Source organism: Polypterus senegalus, chromosome 18 (genome assembly GCF_016835505.1).
Source record: "Polypterus senegalus isolate Bchr_013 chromosome 18, ASM1683550v1, whole genome shotgun sequence".
In the NCBI taxonomy this organism is placed as follows: Eukaryota; Metazoa; Chordata; class Cladistia; order Polypteriformes; family Polypteridae; genus Polypterus; species Polypterus senegalus.
Genome location: NC_053171.1, coordinates 46,251,731 through 46,271,213, shown reverse-complemented (window position 1 = coordinate 46,271,213; position 19,483 = coordinate 46,251,731). Strand labels below are relative to the sequence as shown.

At 41.4% G+C, this 19,483-nt stretch overlaps 1 protein-coding gene across 1 annotated transcript in view; it reads right to left on the bottom strand.

Annotated features, from left to right (window-relative positions):
• Positions 1-3,131: 3,131 nt before the first annotated feature.
• LOC120518661 (synaptotagmin-14-like) overlaps positions 3,132-19,483 on the bottom strand; it is a 59,499-nt gene continuing 43,147 nt past the window's right edge. The window contains exons 2-3 of the mRNA XM_039741564.1: positions 4,392-4,571; positions 3,132-4,046 (exon numbers count right to left, since the gene is read on the bottom strand). Of these exons, the coding sequence (XP_039597498.1) occupies positions 4,003-4,046; positions 4,392-4,571 (224 nt within the window). The 3' untranslated portion in view covers positions 3,132-4,002. The remainder of the gene's footprint in view (positions 4,047-4,391; positions 4,572-19,483) is intronic.

The window sequence follows — 19,483 nt, the reverse complement described above, 5'->3', positions numbered from 1 at the left end:
TGTCCGGTTGTTATGTCATTCCAGCTGTTGATGCATCACAAACATTTGTAGTAATAAAATGCTTTGCAGCTGACATTTCAACAGATGGCGCATTACAACCATTAACACTGCTTTCATGAATCCCATGCCAAAGGGCATATAACAGAGACATATGTATTGCATTTGTCAGTCCTACAGATGACTCCAGCAATATCACAAACATTTGTAGAAATGCATTTTATTACTACAAATGTTTGTGATGTGCCATCTGTTGAACTGACAAATGTAATGCATTTTATTACTACATGCATTACAAAATACATTCCAAAAGATAGTGCATTGCAAATGTTAATGCTGAGCTCTACGTGGATTAGTTTGATTTCAACCCGTCTCAGATGGGTAGCACGGCTATAACATACATATATATACATATACCGTACACACACACACACACACACACATATACGAGGGGGAGTTAGAAGTTAGAAAATGGAACGAACCTTAACAAAACTAATAATGTCATTTCTCAATGTAGTCTCCACCTTTCTCAATGCACTTGTGCCACCTGCCTGGAAGTGCCTGGATTCCAGTAGAATAAAAGGTTTTGTCTTGCCCTCATAACTGTGCACCCAAGTTATTGTTGAACACTACACGCTGAGGGGTACTACAGTCACTAGTGCAAGTTACTGTGACTTGCTTGGAGACCAATGTGAAGCCTGCTATTCAATCCAAGTGGAGGAGACTGCTGTCTCAAGGAGTCCTTATGCTGAAAAGCACACCTAACCATGCGGCACGGTGGCACAGTGGTAGCGCTGCTGCCTCGCAGTTAGGAGACCCGGGTTCGCTTCCTGGGTCCTCCCTGTATGGAGTTTGCATGTTCTCCCTGTGTCTGTGTGGGTTGCCTCCACAGTCCCAAGACATGCAGGTTAGGTCGATTGGCGATTCTACATTGGCCCTAGTTTGTGTGTGTCCTGCGGTGGGTTGGCACCCTGCCCGGGATTGGTTCCTGCCTTGTGCCCTGTGTTGGCTGGGATTGGCTCCAGCAGACCCCTGTGTTCGGATTCAGCGGGTTGGAAAATGGATGGATGGACACACCTAACCACACTACGCGGCTATGTAGCCTAAAGATCATTAAAACTGTCAGTTAACTAGAAAGAACAGGTTTTTGAACATGGACACACAGCAAAGAATCGGTTGTAAACTCTATCACTCTGGTGTGATTTTTTTCACATAACTGATGCAGGTTGGATTTGGAGTAAACTCCCAAAAATGGAATCTAATTTTTGTGAAATCACACATAGGCTCCTTTTGTATATGGGATTGAATTACATCCATTTCTGATTTTAGTTTAAACAGCCCGATCAGATTTTCAGTGACTCGAATGCATAATTGTTTGTGCAACATACTAAAAGCACTGAAAATTGTAGGAAGAGACGACTGCACAAATATTAAAATGTTATTTGCCTCAGCCATTGGGATTCACCAAAGCAGTTAACAATTCAGTCCCAACACTTTTCTCCCCTCTTGGGTGTCCATATTCATTTCTGAATTGAGGCGGTGGAAATGGCAACAGAAAATGCTGTGGTATATAATAACATAACCTACTACACTGAGACAATGTATTTAGAAAATGAGCTCTATTTCTCAAATGTAGACAACCGAAGAGCAAAAGAAGAAAAAAACCAAATGGTTGTCCCTCTTACCTGCATCAGTACTTGTAGGGCTACAAATTAATGTGAGCTCAATGTCTACAATAAACCATCAAATTTAAACAGCACAGACGTCACACTGGAGTCCTGCACCAGTTCCTATTACTGGCAGTGTAAATGCAGCATAAGGTCCTAGCTGAGTACGTATGGAACTTTCGAAAGTGCAAGTGTCTACCTGTAATCGTGTTTGTGGAGCTCAATTAAAAGGGAAAAGTAATAGGTTTCTAATTCCAAAGCATAGAATTATTCAACCCAAAATTATATATCAAGTGTATCTGTCTCGTTTAAAATTGTCCAAAATGTTTCCAGGGCAAGATCCAACCTGCGAACGTTGCAATCAAGCTCCAGCCTCACTGGGTCACATGTTTTGGGCCTGCACCAAATTAAGGGAATTCTGGACCAAAATCTTTAAATGCCTTTCACACAGCCTTGGTATCACAATCCCTCCGAACCCATTAACAGCTGTGTTTGGTGTTCTTCCAGATGGGCTTAAAGTGGAGAAGGACAAACAAACTGTGATTGCCTTTACTTCACTATTGGCACGCAGACTCATCTTGCTCAACTGGAAGAATCCTAACTCTCCTATCCTATAAGTCAGTGGGTAACTGAAGTTATATGCTATTTCAAACTGGAAAAAATCAAATTCACACTTAAAGAATCTGTGCAAAACTTTTTAAAAACCTGGCAGGATCTAATCAATAACATTTTAGAGTAAGCATATAAATTGAGGAAGCAGGTTGTCTCCTCTCTTTTACTCCATTTATCTTCATTCATTTATTAGTTTATCTATTCACTTATCATTACTAGCATAAAGTTTACACTGCTGGTCTAGCTCTCTTTCTCAGGGGTGGTGGTTGATTTGTTTCAAACCTTTTTTTTTTCTTTTTGTAAAACTTGAGTTGTGTATGGAATGTTATTTGATTTTAATAAAATCAATAAGATTTAAAAAAAAATGGAAATTTTTAAAAATGCACTCCCAAAAAGGTTGAGGACTGTGACACAGTGAGAAAATACGTCTTATAAAGGAAGGTAAAATGACAGGCATGTTAGCCAGCAAACTTTAACTTCATGTCTAGTTACCTCAGTCAACTGAACACAAAAAAAGAGAAAGTATGGTGGTCCAGCTATTTACTGACATTTAAACATTTGTAGGAATTAATTATGAAGCACCCTTCATTGGCGGAGTGGTGGCTCGTATAAGGCTAGGGGTCTGCGCTGGCAATCAGAAGGTTGCCAGTTCAAACCTCATAAACACCAGAAGGGATTCCACTCCATTGGGTCCTCGAGTAAGGCCCTCAACCTGAGCGTGACGTTAATCTGCAAGCAGGTCCTCCAATTTACAGGGAACACTTGGAGATTGGTGGCAGGATTGGCACTCCAGCCACCATAAAAAACCTCACACTGTTTCAGCGTGCTGCTGAGGTGTCACCCGCTGCCCTTGGATCCCCAACTGGGTGGTCTGTCGTGTGGTGGGTATGGCGACACGCTGTAATCAGCACATGCTCCTAACCTAATGAAGCAATGTGGAGTATTTGATGTGAAGTTTTAAAGCAAAAGGCCTGATCCTCGGACAGACAGACAATGCAATGCGACTGGGACATGTTTGACAAAACATCTGGAAGGCAAGTTTTTGTATGGACGGCTGGAGGAAAAAGAAGCCCATTGAAAAATGTCTGCTATGAGCACATCTGCGTGTTTCTGCCATCCCTGTGTTATTTGAGGCACAGTATGCATTTCTTATATTTCCTCAAATGGCCGCATTTTAAATTGAACTGAAATGATTCTCCCAAAATAAAATTATCAATAATATAAACTAAAACAGAAATGCTCAGAAGTTCATAAAACTAAACTGAAAATGAAATGACAGGTGAAAGTAGTATAGGCATAAAGAGTCATTTAAAAAAAATGCAACTAAAATAACTTTGGCTGATGCAAGGTTGAGCATCTACGTTATGGTATTCCTAAAATGTCACTGAGCATTTGTCTTTTTTGTGATTTATACTGCCACATTTTTATTTAAAGCACAGCATATGCATGAAAGGTGAAGACAGAGATGACATCCCACAGAAACCTACAGCCCACCAAACAAGAGAACACCCTTTGGTTCGGTGTGCCATTCAAATGAAGTGCCTTGTTTGTTTCTAATAGTTTTCTTGGTACCAAACTAAATGAACCTTGCAAATTAAATTGATCGTCTTGTGTTGTAAATAAATGCTTATGGTGGGTGACTATTATGGTGGCATCATTTCTAATGAAGAAGCTTCATTTGAATGGCATCACTCTGCATCTCCCACTTGTGACAGCCCAACATTTTTCAGTTCTGCTCACCCTGGCCGGTGTTCACTGGAGTCTGATTGTCTGAAAACGAAACACAGCAGATGTCTCAGCATCAGGTGAGTAAAAGTACAGTCAGACCTGGCTGAGGCAGGACCCTCAGATAAGCCCCGTCACCTCACTTCGAATTTCACTTCTTCTAGCACAGCAGCCTCTTGTAAGATTTTGGTCATTTGGGCATGTAGCTACTGACACATCAAATTCAAATCAAGGGCTGGCATTCTCCTTCTGAAAAGCTGAGGCTAGACAGAAGGCCACTTGGGCAAGGACATGGACCCCGCATTCAGACCCTCAAGTCCCCAGGGGTTTGCTTTTCCTTTAATTCTTATATTTGAGGATGGACACATCACTTTAAAGCAGGACACTTACCAAGGCCTTGAAGCACCCCAGACTTCTCTTTAGAACGCTTTTTTCTTTTCCGCTGCTCCAGGCATGGCAGGCCCCCAATCTTCTCAAAGCAGAGTTTTTTGTTGATGAACAAGAAGAGGACAGCCAGAAGAATGATGAAAATTCCAACTGCTGACAAGAAGCCAATCGCTTCAGGAGTAACTGCAAATTTAAGAAAGCAAAAGAAGCTGTCAGTCTCTATATTACAGAGCGTGTTTCACAACAAGTGCCATTACAAAAGTAATTATGACAACAATACAACGCATTCCTAAAAAAGACCATCATCACCACCCCCAACTCCTGTTTCTGTTTAAGTTTTAGCTTACAAAGAACTGACGACTCAGAATATGTCAGCTTTGTCACCGCTTGTTCTGTGCCCCTATACCTCCAGTGCAGAGTAATTAGATAAATCAGTCAGAGGGCACATTTGTGCTGTCATTATAGAGTCCCAACCCATATGAGGAGATTTTTCACAAGTTGGCCAGCAGGGGCCGCCCTACCTTGTTGTTCTTTCAGTCATTGCCTTTTAAATTGCAGGGATTTCGAAAATTGGGCTTGAGGTCTATGACTGCACCACTCATTATGCAGGAGCAGAAGCAAGACAGGCAAAAACTGGCACGCTGAGGGGGATGTTCAGTACAGATTTGATATTGTTTGAAGCAGGTTAACTCTTCATTTTGTGGATGGCACCTGCTTGCAAGATATTTAAGACAACATGCTTGGCACATATAAAGACCTTTCTACCCCACCCAATCCCCCCCATGTGTAAATGAACCTCTATAAAACTGCTCTGCAAAAAATTAAGAGAAACAAAATAGAGCAGAAACAAGCGGCTTTATTCCTCTTTATATGTCATTGCCAAGGCACCCTTTGTATTATGTAAAGCACAAAGCCATTCATTTAAAAGCGGATTTCCAAGAATCGTGTCAATATGACCCTTTCCATTTAACTTCACACATTGTGCTGATCAACCATCTTAGCATTGCGTCTGTGCTGTGGAATGTCCTAGCGACATGATGGCCAGATGCTGTACGTGGGCCCGCTTTGTAAGGCCTGCACTCACATGTTAACATCACATCTTTCAGTCTGAGGCTTCCAAAGCCATGTTTGCACTGCCATTCTGATTTGACCGGGTTCTGATTTTTTTTTCCTAAATAGGACACCAAATGGATTTTGGTTTAAACACACAAAATCAACTTGTATGCAATTTTTTTAAGATAGGATGCAAGCTATGTTTGACTATGGCGCTGAATTCCCATTCAGCTCTGACTACCAATATCTGTTCAGTTTGGATTTTCACCTAAGAATGTAAAAAAGCATTGTTTTTGTGTAACATTGGTATAAGGACACTGGTATTCATGTCCTGCTTGTTCCCCGCATGGAGTTTGTACGTTCCTCCTGTGTCTCTCTGTTTCTCCAGACGCTCCAGTTTTCACCAAAAGTCTAAAGACATGCAGGTTAGGTGCACTGGCGATGCTAAATTGGTCTTAGTGCTTGTGTGTAGGCATGATTATGTGTGGGTCTGCCCTGCGATGGACTGATGCTCAATTCAGGCCTTGTTACAGCTTTGCACCCTACTGGATAGGCTACATCTACCCTGTGACCCTACCCTGGACAAGCGGCTAGGAAGATGGATGGATCTTTAAAACAACATGGCAGATGAAGTGATCAGTCTGTGGTGCAGCAAGAAAACAAAATTTTCATAAACTTCTAAAATATGCTAATTCGACATATTTAGAAAATGAGCTTTGCTTCTAAAACGTAGAAAAGTGAAGCAGAAAAAAATTAGGGTATCCACATTTATATGCTGTCTGTATCACTATGTCACAATGCATCAAGAGATATAAACACCAAATCAGGTTTAGGCATTGTGATCTGGTGTGTATATATATATATATATATATATATATATATATATATATATATATATATATATATATATATATATAGTGAGCTAGGTGGCAGCTCCCCTGGACAGCAATGGTTCCCCGGATTCCCTCAGGGCATCTTGAGACATGGAGTCCATTTCCTCAGCCCTGTTGGGGGCCATGGGTGCCACCAGGGGGAGTTAACAAAGAACTTGAGGATTTATATTATTACTACAACCAGGAAGTACTTCAGAGTCACGAGGACGGAAGCCCACAGTACTTCCAGGCTATTTGAGAACTGAGAATGTGGCATTTACCCGGAAGATGAGAAGGAGTACTTCCGGGTGACAGAGTGTTTAAAGGACTATGGGAAACCCAGTAAGCAGAGCCGGAGTTGGGAGGGTGTGTAACGGAGCTGCTGGGAGTGGAGGATTGTGTTTATTGTTTATTATTGACTAGCAAAATTTTTATTAAGAAGAAAATTAAACATTTTTAAACTGAGGGAAAATATACCAATAATTATTTGTTAAGGATCTCTTTGTATACTGCATTGTGAGATGACCAAGCTGTGCGCTGAGCTTACTCCTGAGCATGCAACGTACAGTTGGCCATGTGAACAGTAATCTTGTTTTAAATCTTACAGATTGGATTGCATAATCGGTTTGAGTTTCATGGTTTGTTTCAATTATGACAGACATTCGGCATCTGTCAAGCGTTGTAAGTATACAACCGGTTTCATCGATAACTTCACATCCAGCTTTTGAGAGTTTAAACATTCATAAACATCAAAATGTCCACTACTGAAATTGTCACCTGTGAATCTAAGATGTTTAAGAGGCAATGATGGTTGTCCAAAGGTGTAAAATATTTGGCCATTTCGGTACACTTGAAAGCGAAAACTAAACAATTCAGCGGCAGCCATCAACTCACATGCAGAACCATAGGTGAAGGACTTAAGCATTTCACTCTTCTAGTGCTCCTGTGTAGTATAATTATCTCCTGTACCGTCATCAGTCCACACCTTGAACCTGTCCCAGTCATTCAATACATAAGACACAATGTTTCTCCAGATATCAAGAGTGAGCCTGATATGGCCGTGCAATATGTAACACACAGAATAGAAAAGATAGGTGCCATCGCCGGGCATGGAAACCACTCGGTAAGTGACAGTTCTTTAATCGATGGTTTTCACCTCGATAGACATGTTAATGGGGGTACGGTTGGAACGATAAAGGAAATGGGTACCTGAACAATGTAAAGTAAATCTAAAATACCTACACAATAATTATAATCGTAATAAACGAACAATAAAACAGCGGAGAAGCCATGGATTAAATAAAAAGGCTGTAATTATCAGCAGGGAGACGTGAATCCTGTGGTGAAGCAAGGAAGGGAATGTAGAGACCGGAGTGACGGACGGCCTTATAGAGGCTGGCAGTCAACAATGTAGGAAGCGTTGGGATGGGGGACCTAACACCGCCTCACACGGTGACCGAGCTGCAGGCTATGGACGTATATATGTACGTAAATAGGATTCAGTTAGCGTTGGGAACCTGCGTACCAAATTTCTTGAAGATGGGCCTATAAGTAACAAAGACCGTTGAAAAGTTCAATATGACAGCCGACAGTGGCATACCACCGAAATAAGTACGTACATCGGTTTCAGTTAGCGCAGGGAAGCTGCCTACCAAATTTCATGAAGATGGGGTCATAAATGAGAAAGTTCAACATGGCGGATGTTGTCGACCATTATCGACCATTATGACCGTTACGTGTAGAATTTCGAAATGAAACCTGCTTAACTTTTGTAAGTAAGCTGTAAGGAATAAGCCTGCCAAATTTCGTGAAGATGGGGCCATAAATAAGAAAGTTCAACAGATTGTTCTATATATATATATATATAATCCTACGCCTAAAAGTGCAACGATTTTGTGCAACGATTTTATGTGACGATTTATATCACTTTTTTTGTCATGCTATAAATCAGGCTTATTTTAAAACCTACATATATATGTTTGGTATCTTTCTTTTCAGAATTTATCAAACTTTAATGTGATGTTATTAGATTTTCAGATTCTTATTCCGTTTTTAAATTACAAACTAAAAAATATCAAGAACTCACGTCCAGTGAGACAAGACTTTGTGCCAAGAGATTTAACCACACCCGGGGCCGGAAATAAAAGCCAAAGAGTAGATGACAAAGACAGCTGTTGTACAGACTTTTAAACATTTGAAGCGCCACACGAGATGCAGATCACAAGGCATGGCAGCAGCAGCAGCAAGCCAGAAGCTGATCGAGCAAAGAGGAGGTAAAAGAAAACCTATCTGTTTCCCATTGTATCACCGTACAACAGGAGGTTTCAGAGGTGGAACTGCGTCTCCTTGGGGTGTGTTCAGCCCTCCTCCTCACAACATGAGCAGCAGAGATGCAAAGTGTCTGGTGCATAGCACATTGTGTGGTTGTCGAGCAAGTATATATATACCTGGCTGGGAGGCCGACATACTGGACGGACCTGGGGAGCACATGTGTACAGGATGCTGCATACCCTGAATTCACTAGAGGCCAGCCCCCCTGGGTTGCTGTGGCTCCACGGATTCATACAGGGCTTCCAGAGAGTTGGAGTATGAGACTTGAACACACAATCTCGAGGATTAAAGTTCTAGACCTTACACACTATGCACAGTAACATTAGCCCTTAAACCTACATATTGCATACAAAAAAGTACTTTGTTAGTTTCCTAATACTTCCAATACCCCTGATTACCTGATGACATCATATTTTCTTATGAAGCCGGGTAACATGGCTAATCAGATAATAAAGTGAACAAAGGCATATTGAGGGCATTCACAGTAGATCCACCAGTAGGGAGAGCTCCGCCTTATTGCTTATGAACCTGCTACACTTGGGCACACTGAACCTACTAACAAAAGACCACTTTCTATTCCAAAAAAGGTAACGTGACATGATATCCCAGCCAGCACCACATTCACAAACAAAGCCAAGGACCTGCCATCAAAGAGAGGGCACTGTCATAATATCCTGCTCTTGTCCCCACTTTACCCTGAGGCCACTGTGGGTTCCAAAGTTGCTCCTTTCCTGGCACACAGGATGGCCAGCTAACCAAATCACTAGACTGTTAAGCAAAGGGCTGTTGGTTTAATTCCCACTAAATGCCCTCCAGTAAGTTGTTTAATTTGACTAAACTACAAGTACACATAAATGTAAGCTGCTGTATTTTAGATCTGTACATGGCTTGCGTTCACTACTAGCAGGCATTATATGGAATAAAAGTTGTCTCCTTCCACATTGCTCATCACTCGTCAAGAGTCAGAAGAGAAAGGTGCAACTGTGTACACTCTTGGCAGAACTTACCAATATCCCTCATGTCCAGTTATACAGCAACATTCAGGTGAACACCATGATGCACACACCTTTGTCTTGTGCCCACATAAACCCAATCCAAAGCCTTTCATTTACGGTACTCCAAAATGACATCTTTCCTTCTAAATTTACCACAAATCCTGTTGAGCCTTAATGGCATCAAAGAGGAGAGAGAAAAGGGTTAGGAGCACACGCTGATACAGCACATTGCCGCACCCACGACATGACAAATCAACTCAGGATTCCAAATTAGGACCTGAGTGCAGCCATGCGACGGGTGACACCTCAGCACCACAATAGTTCAGATGGAATGAAACAGTGTGAGGTTTTTTATGGTGGCTGGAGTGCCAATTCTGCCACCAACCACCATGGAAGGCCTACATGCAGGACTGAATGCAGATTAACATCATAACCCAGGACTGAGCAATTGCAGGTTAAGGGCCCAGCGAAGTAGAGTCACTTTCAACGTTTATGGTATTTGAACCGGCAACCTTCCGATTACCAGTGCAGATCCCTATCTCAGAGCCACCATTCCACTCTTGTGGCATCAGATGCCTCCTAAAATGATTCCAACTTGGTGCTGGCCCCTTTAGATCTCACTCTTCTCACTCCATACACAAGTAATTTGTACTCCAAAGTGTCCCCTTCCAGCTCTTACCCACCATAGGGTAACCATTGCCCTCTAGTGAGGCACAAACATTCATGCGCAGCCACCAGCCCAGCGTCACCACACAAAACATCCCAAAAAGACAAAGCCACACGTAAATAAAGTTCATTGTCAGACCTGTCACTCACACTCCAGACGCTGGCACAATGTTTGTCTCTTCGTCCGTCAGACCTCAGGAGGAGAGATATACTTTGACTGCTGTGATTTCAGTCCTGTGCAGTTCTACCAACACTGTAAGGTTCCAGCAGATGGCTGGGACTGCGAAGTCAACAAGGAGAAGAGATCATCTACCCTCTCAGCCCTTGTGTTGCAAACTTGAAAAGCCGGTTTAGCTTGTATTCATCGTCCCGAAGCTTCCAAGTAGAAGGACGAAGAGGAAAAATTCGGGCTGTGATCCACTGGAGAAGCCTGAAGGCTCAGGTTACTGTGCCATCCAGTAAACGGTTATGCGTGCGTGCGTGTGTATATCTGAGGGGCAGAAGGCTGGCGGGAAACTTCTGGAATGCAGTCTCTAGCACAGCGACACAGGTGTGATCTCCGCCCTGCCGCAGGATGGGCTTTCCCGCTGCATTCTTTGTGACGTTTCTCACATGCCACAGCTCCTTGCGTCGGCACCTGTCACACGCAACCTGCTTCACTGCTCTTTCCCTGCCACTGCCCATGTCTTGCTGCTGTCTTCACTGGTGTTGTCACTTCACCAAAGAATACCTTGTCAGCACGATTCATGTAGCTAACCCTAATGAAGTATGAAAGATCTTCTAGGGACAAGCACTAGTGGGTAAACTTCATCTCCATCCTGCGGGTGGCTCACCACTTAAAAGTTGTTGTTCACCCGCATAAAATTAGGGTTATCTTAAAGAAAGGAGGCCCTCCAGAGAGGATTCTGTTGCTCAAACATCTTGATGCTTTTACCTCATCCTGAATTGCTGGCTACAAAAAGGTGTTAATGCCCACTCTCCCCAAGTGATCACCACTTTCCTTGGGCAGTACCTCATGTGTCTGTTCTTTTTGTGGGTTTGAAAGTTCATCCTTCAGGTTTTGTTCTGGCAGTTAGGCAGGGTATTGATGCACTTCAAATGCTGCCATAATTGATGAATTAGGTATTGACAGTAAGTAGAGTGTAAATTAAATGAACGGGTAAACTGTCAGAAAATCGATACTTGCATATAAACAGATATAAAATATCTCCACCAACACAGCCAACCTTACAGCTCCTCTGGCCACACCATTCACTTTCTGTCGAATGAAACAACACACCATGGCTTTCGCTGACCACAGACATCTCTTCAGGTAGATGGGAGCTGGCATGCAAGGGTTTTTAACCGCTGACTTGTGCTCTTTACTGCCCACTCAATAATCAAGAGTGATAAAAGAGGCAAAAGAAATGGATGGGGTAGGTGGATAAATGTCCAGGAAATGTCGTCTGAGTGTCCAGTATGACCAGGGCCTTACAATGCAAACAATGCTCAGGCTGTCACCAGGCTTCCGCCACCACCTGTCAACCCAGCTTACACTTGTTAATCTTCAGGATAATGACCAGTGACATTTTCAAAGAAGCAGCTTTACACAGTGGCTACACAAAATAAGAGTATCAGATAAGCCAGCTAAAGCGCAGCTGACCAAACAGAGAAAAAAATAAACCCCTGCGGCAGTGGTGGAAAAGGTGAGCTGAGAACTAATCCAGACAGGCAATGGAAGGACAGTATGTAGCAAAGATGGACTATGAGGGTTGCTATGAAGGTCCTCCATTTCCCATCCCCTCAAATATTGACTGGAGTCACAATGAGAGAGCAAAGATCGGCAAGTCAGGGCTTCTGTGCTAAAATGGAATTACACACATTGAGCAAAATGAAGAAAACAGTCAAGAATAATAACTAAACAATTATGCAATCCTTAGGGCAGGCTGCAGAAAATGATAGTGTATCCATGACAACCAAAAAAAAAAAAAGCCCACAGCTACACAAGAGTAATTGGGAGCCGGCCCAGCGCTATTCCTGTCCTGCCTCCGCCCCCGTCTGCTCCAGGCCCTCGAGTCACTTTCATAATTCATGCAATCCTGCAAACGGAGTTCACAAGACAATTCTCGTGTGTGCCGTCATAAGCACTTTATTTGCGTTTTATTTTGCTGTCTATGGCAGGAATGTGGTCAGTTACCCTGACAACCTGCCAAGTTGAAAACAAACCTTTGTGAAGGCCTAGTTGCCATGGTGATTGTGAGGGGGTTCAGCATCTCCAGCCAGGTGAGTGTGGAGTAACAAAAGAATTGAAAACCAATAACAGGGGCAGCAGGGGCTCAAAGATCATGCATCGCAGTCTAGAAATTAAAGTTTGAAGTCAGACCTAAGAAAGAAAGCATCCAGTGTTAAGAATGGGCACCACAGTTAGGGACAAGAAATGTGGCACCTAGTGGCTGCCATAGTCAGATTTACGAAGTATGGCGATCGTTAGCTTCTCAGTTACACCTGAAAAACACATGCACAGGTGGCAGGCGGTAGCACAGTAGAACATGGATAGCACTGCTGCCTCACATTGATTTCATGGTCTGGGAGAGACAGATGATGCTCAAAATACCTTAAAAACAAACAAGCTTGATGGATTGAATGGTCTCCTCTAATCTGTCAAACTTCTTATGCAGTGAGAACGCCCTGTGAAGAAAAGGGGCATCTAGTGGCCAGAATGGGTATTGCAATGAAGTAAGCAGACAAAGATCATAATGCAGATTTCGAGTTCTGTTCCTATATGAATCTTTGAGGTTAGATCTAGGAAACATTGTGTTCGGTATTCAGAATGAGCATTCCAATGACATCCATGAAATATAACATTTAGTGGGCGGAATCAACCCTGCATTTTGACTTAATAAAAAACACATACTGTGAGAGGAATGTCCGATGAAGAAAGGAGACATCTAGTGGCCAGAATGTGTATTGCCATGAAGGACAAGCGACTAGGCAAAGATCATACATCACAGATTCTGAGTCCCATTCTTGTGAGGTTAGATCTAAAAGCAGGAAAGGCTGTGCCACTATTAGGATGGGTACTGTAATTAGATCAATGAAAATCAATTAAAAACACTACATGTAGATCTAAAAAAGCAAACATAATGAACAAAGGAGGCATCTAGAGGCAAGAACCGATAATGCATTTTGGGACAAGAAAGAAAAGATACAATTACAGAGTCATATTCCTAAAAGAAACTTTGAAATTAAATCTAAGAAATGCTGTGTCCAGTGTTCAGAATGGGCACTTCCATTAGAAAAAAGAATTGGCACGGCAGTTAGATCAAGGAAAAGCAGTGTCAAGGGGCTGAAATTAGTACTAAACATAAATTCAAAAAAGACAGCATCCAGTCATCAGAATGAACATTTAAACATTGAAGTCAGAGGTGAGTAGTACAATGTCTACTGGTTGGAATGGGCATTGCACTTACAGCCAAGAATTATGACAGCCAGTGACTGGAAATGGAATTGAGAACAGTGTGGAGAAACTCATTTTGTGACCAGAATCAGTGTTGCATGTAGGCTATTTAAACAACATTCCATTATCAACGTAAGTATTACACATATAGTCAAAAACACAGCAACCTGTAGCTGGAATGCACGCTAAATATCATACAGAGGTTGGGAACTTTTTCTTCACACAAATAAATTCTTGTATTTAGGAGATTTAAACATGTTGAGAGGTATGTGTGGCCTCCAAAACACTGCAGAAAGCAGGCTAGAACCCCCACCAGCGTACCCAAATAAAGCAGCCAGTCCAAAATAACTACCTGAAGACTTCGGCCCCCAAAGGCCCAAAAATGAGGAGCTGGCTATACAATAAATGTCCAAGAAATATACCAAAATGTCCTAAAACGGAGTGGATGGCCATAAACCCCTGGCATGTGGACAACTCAAAATGATAATATTTGTGAATTAAGATATTTATTTACAAAACCAATAAGAACCAAAACTTAAAAAATAGGGAAAAAGAACAAAACGAATTTGCCTAAAAGGACAATCAAAAGCAAACGAGTCCAAATACACAATCCAAGGCAGAAATCCAATAAACGGAGCAAAAAAAAATCCAATATTTACTAAAAATAAAAACGAAGACACAATACTTAAAGCTCCTAGAACAAACTCAATGATCTACTGCTGGATCTCTCTTTCTGAGTCAAACATAAAGCCAGAGGGAGGACCCAGTAGCAGTGATGTCTCGCGGCCCCACCTCCTGAGGCCCAACCCACAAAATCTAAAGATTGAATGCCATTTTAACAAGACAGCATGTAAAAAACAAATTATAAATAAAACTACGAAGAACAACATAAAACATGAAAAAATAATTCAAAATGAACAAAAACAACATAGGAATATAGTCAGTAGAAAAAAAACTGGTAGTAAAACAACAGAACCACGGGCACATGGAATATATTACCAACAAGTGTGGTGGACAGTAGGACATAATGGATCTTGAAATCTCAACCTGATATTTTTGGGAGGAATTTGAGGTGGATAGGACTGGTAAACGTTTTTGGGCTGTATGGCCTGTTCTCATCAAAACTGATATTCTAAATTACTGTTAGAGCAAAGAAAGGAGGCCACTAGTTGTCAAAAAAAACACTGTAGGTAGAATCAACAAATAGTGTGTTGAGTGATTGCAATCCGTACTACAGTTACCGTATAGCCAAGAAATCGTGCAGCCCATAGTCAGAATGATCACCGTAGGATGAAATACTGGAACAGAAAGAGAAAAATGAGATGCAGAGAATGGGAGAAAGATGACCGGTTCAGATGTGTTCTAAGAGCACTCTTACAATAAAGGGGGCTTAATAAGATTACTAGACATCAGAATCTACTTCCTGTAGCACTGGTGATAACCAAGCAAAATTAGAACATTAGAACAATCTTGACGAGAACAGGCCATTTAGCCCAACAAAGCTCACCAGTCCCATCCACTTAATTATTCCAAAACAAAATCAAGTTGAGTTTTGCAAGTCCCTAAAGTCCTACTGTCTACCATACTACTTGGAAGCTAATTCCAGGTCTCTATGGTTCTCTGTGCAAGAAAACACTTCCTAATGCTTGTGGTATAAAAATATAAGACACAAAATGTGTGTGTTGGAGTGGTGAGAAACTTATACAAGAAAATTCAAAACAGTCACATAGGTTGGGTCAATAAGCACTGCAACCAGTGCCAAAGGCCATAACAGACTCAAAAGTGAAAAGACAGGCAGAGTAATAAATCAAATGAAATTGAACTATATACATAACTGTCCACAAAGCTGGCCATCTTCAGCACCAGCAAGTCTTTTCTTTGATAAACACATATTTACTTCACATTTACAGTGCTCTATATGTCATGTCACACACAAATTGACTGCAGCAAAGATTTGTAATGTCATAGCCACCAAAAAATAAAATGGTGTTGCTGGTAATGTCACCAAATTCCCTACCAAACAAAATGACAAAATCACTAAGTTGCTTCCATTTTGTCACTCTTTAAATGTGAAGAAGGAGGCAGAAGTTACAGTTGAAACAAGCAAAATCCACAAAGTGTGAGGGTGACCTGTAATAGAACTTGGTGGCTGTTTTCATTAACCAAAGTCTATGGATGCTTAGATTCTTTTGTTTAACTATTTTATATGTTACTAGCAAAATACCCGCACTTCGCAGCCGTGAAGTACTGCCTTAAAATTTTTATTAAGAAGAAAAGTAAACCTTTTTAAACTGAGGGTAAATATACCAATAATTATTTGTTAAGGATCTCTTTGTATGCCACATTGTCAGTTCGACCCTCCGGTTGTAATATGACCAAGCTGTGCGCTGAGCTTACTATTGAGTATGCAACGTACAGTCAGCCATGTGAAAAGCAATCTTGTTTCAAATCTCACAGCTTGGATTGGTGCCGTCATAATCGGTTTGAGTTTCATGGTTTGTTTCAATTACATTAGTATTTGCAGGACTTGTTGTATTGAAGTGACATTCGGCATCTGTCAAGCATTGTAAGCATACGACCGTTATCATCAATAACTTCGCATCCAGCTTTTGAAAGTTTAAACATTCATAAACATCAAAGTGTCCACTACTCAAATCGTCACCTGTGAATCTAAGATGTTTAAGAGGCAATGGTGGTTGTCCAAAGGTGTAAAATATTTGGCCATTTTGGTACACTTGAAAGCAACAACCGAAATAATTCAGCGGCAGCCATTAACTCACATGCAGAACCATAGGTGAAGGGCTTAAGCATTTCACTCTTCTACTGCTCCTGTGTAGTATAATTATCTCCTGTACCGTCATCAGTCCACACCTTGAACCTGTCCCAGTCATTCAATACATAAGACACAATGTTCCTCCGGATATCAAGAGTGAGCCTGATATGGCCGTGCAATATGTAACACAGAGAATGGAAAAGGCAGGCGCCATCTTCGGGCATGGAAACTACTCGGTAAGTGACAGTTCTTTGATCGATGGTGATCACCTCAATAGACATGTTAATGGGGGTATGATTGGAATGATAAAGGAAATGGGTACCTGAACAATGCAAAGTACGTCTAAAATACCTATACAAGAACTATAATCATAATAAATGAACAATAAAATAGCGGAGAAGCCGTGGATTAAATAAAAAGGCTGCGGTTATCAGTAATAGGCAGACAGCCAACTACGTGGGAGGCGTGGGGATGGGGGACCCAATGCCGCCTCACATGGCGACCGAGCTGCAGGCTATGGACGTATATATGTACATAAGTAGGATTCAGTTAGTGTTGTGAACCCGCGTACCAAGTTTTTTGAAGATGGGCCCATAGGTAACAAAGACCGTTGGAAAGTTCAATATGGTGGCCGACAGTGGCATCATACCACCGAAATAAGTACGTACATCGGTTTCGGTTGGCGCAGGGAAGCCGCCTACCAAATTTCGTGAACATAGGGCCATAAATAAGAAAGTTTAACATGGCGAACGTTGTCGCTGGCGGATGTTGTCAACCGTTATCACCGTTATGCGTATAATTTCGAAATGAAACCTGCCCAACTTTTGTAAGTAAGCTGTAAGGAATGAGCCTGCTAAATTTCAGCTTTCTACCTACACGGGAAGTTGGAGAATTAGTGATGAGTGTGTCAGTGAGTCAGTGAGGGCAACAAAGACCATTGGAAAGTTCAATATGGCGGCCGACAGTGGCGTCATACCACCAAAATAAGCATGTACATTGGTTTCGGTTAGTGCAGGGAAGCCGCCTACCAAATTTCGTGAAGATGGGGCAATAAATAAGAAAGTTTAACATTGTGGACGTTGTTGCTGGCGGATGTTGTCAACTGTTATGACCATTACGCGTAGAATTTCGAAATGAAACCTGCTCAACTTTTGTATGTAACCTGTAAGGAATGAGCCTGCCAAATTCAGTCTTCTACCTACACGGGAAGTTGGAGAATTAATGATGAGTGAGTGAGTCAATGAGTCACTCAGTCAGTGAGTGAGGGCTTTGCCTTTTATTAGTATAGATTTTGTATTTTCTACTCAATTTATTGATATTGCAATCAGTTAAGCTCATTAGATCAGCCTTTAAAGTCATTTTGGACCAAAGAAAGAATCAAAGTCAAAAATATGAGAAGAGCAAGCAAACTTACCAAAAACAAAACCTTAAAAAAGAAAATCTGAGCTCACGGAGGAATGATTTGTCTTGAAACTAAGATAACCACAGGCTGTGTCGCCAGTTTTACATGCTTATAGTGATGATGTTACTCGTTACTAGGTTGGAGCACCAGTCAATCATGCCACACCAAAGATGGCCGCTGAAATGAAAAATATACCTCACCAAAATGGTGGCATCATGATGGCGCCATCAAAGCAATAAAAACACAAACTGAAAATGACACATGCGATTGATACAAAACCTAAACATAACAAGACTCAGAACAGTTGTGGTGTTCAACAAAAAGATTTTGCATAAAGAGTGACAGGGTTCAAAAGAGATCTTTTCTTTATGGGCATAACAAAAGGATTGTAGTCATTAGCAAAGGTCAAATACACAAAATGAAATGGAAAATCCAACAAAGTTTTAAGAACAAAACCAAAATCAAATTCTAAAGTAAACAAAAGACCAGAGGTGTTTCCCTGTTGTGAGTGAAATGAATTGTTCATCCCAAAGGACTTATAATGCAGTTAGGATAAGAAAAGAAAACAACAAAAGGGTGAGCAAAGTCTGAACCAGGAAAATCAAAATACAACTGTAACAAAACCCAATAAACAAAACAAATCTGTAAGTCAAAAAATAAAACAGAAGTTGTGACCACCTTAAGATCCTTTCCCTAAGTAACCACCACAAATGTTCATCAAAGATTTATTTAAATACCCATGTTATGAATGGTGCACACACAATAGCCAAAAAAGGAGGTAAGGCTTTCTAAAAGACCAACAAAGCAGGCCAAGCCCTTCACCAACATGCCCAGTTGTAGCCTCACCTAGCACACCCCCTACTACCACAGGCAGGACTTGGCCTGCTCAGGCCTAAAATGGAGACACTTCCTTATACAGTTTATAAAATCATCTTTAAACATCCCAACTATTTCAAAATACACCAAAATGACCCACAAGCAAGAGAGGTTATCAAAGTTTTGGTTTAAGAGACAAATTGGTACAAATTCTTTATAAATGAAGAAGTTTATTAAAAGAGAAAATGGCAAAAATATGGCGCAAGCCAAAAGGAGGCAAAAAAGGGTATAGTGAAAAGGCAAACTATAGCAAACGTAATCCAAAAAACAGAAGCAATAAATTCAAGTAAACAGAAAATCAACACAAAGAACTACACACTTCTAGCAACAATAAATCTCCCTCACCTTAATATAAAAGCTCAGGGTGGTCCCAGCAGTAGTGACCACACTTCTTGGGGATCCAACCATAAAACACAGGAAGGTAAATACACGTCCAGGCGCTGTGCAGGTGGCAGCCTTTAATAGAAGCGTGCCACTCTCACGGTATTGGTTTCTGGACGTGTTTCACTTGTTATTAGTTTGAACTAAGATTAGATTTGAGCTGGTTTCTGCCTTGTCACTGATAGTAACTACTAGGAATCAAACAAATGCATTTAAAACGTAACAAGTATCTGCTGCTGTCATCTCAAACCCTATTGCCGGCTCGTCTCAAGTACCTTTTGGACAAACTGCAAACTCGGGAGAAGTTACA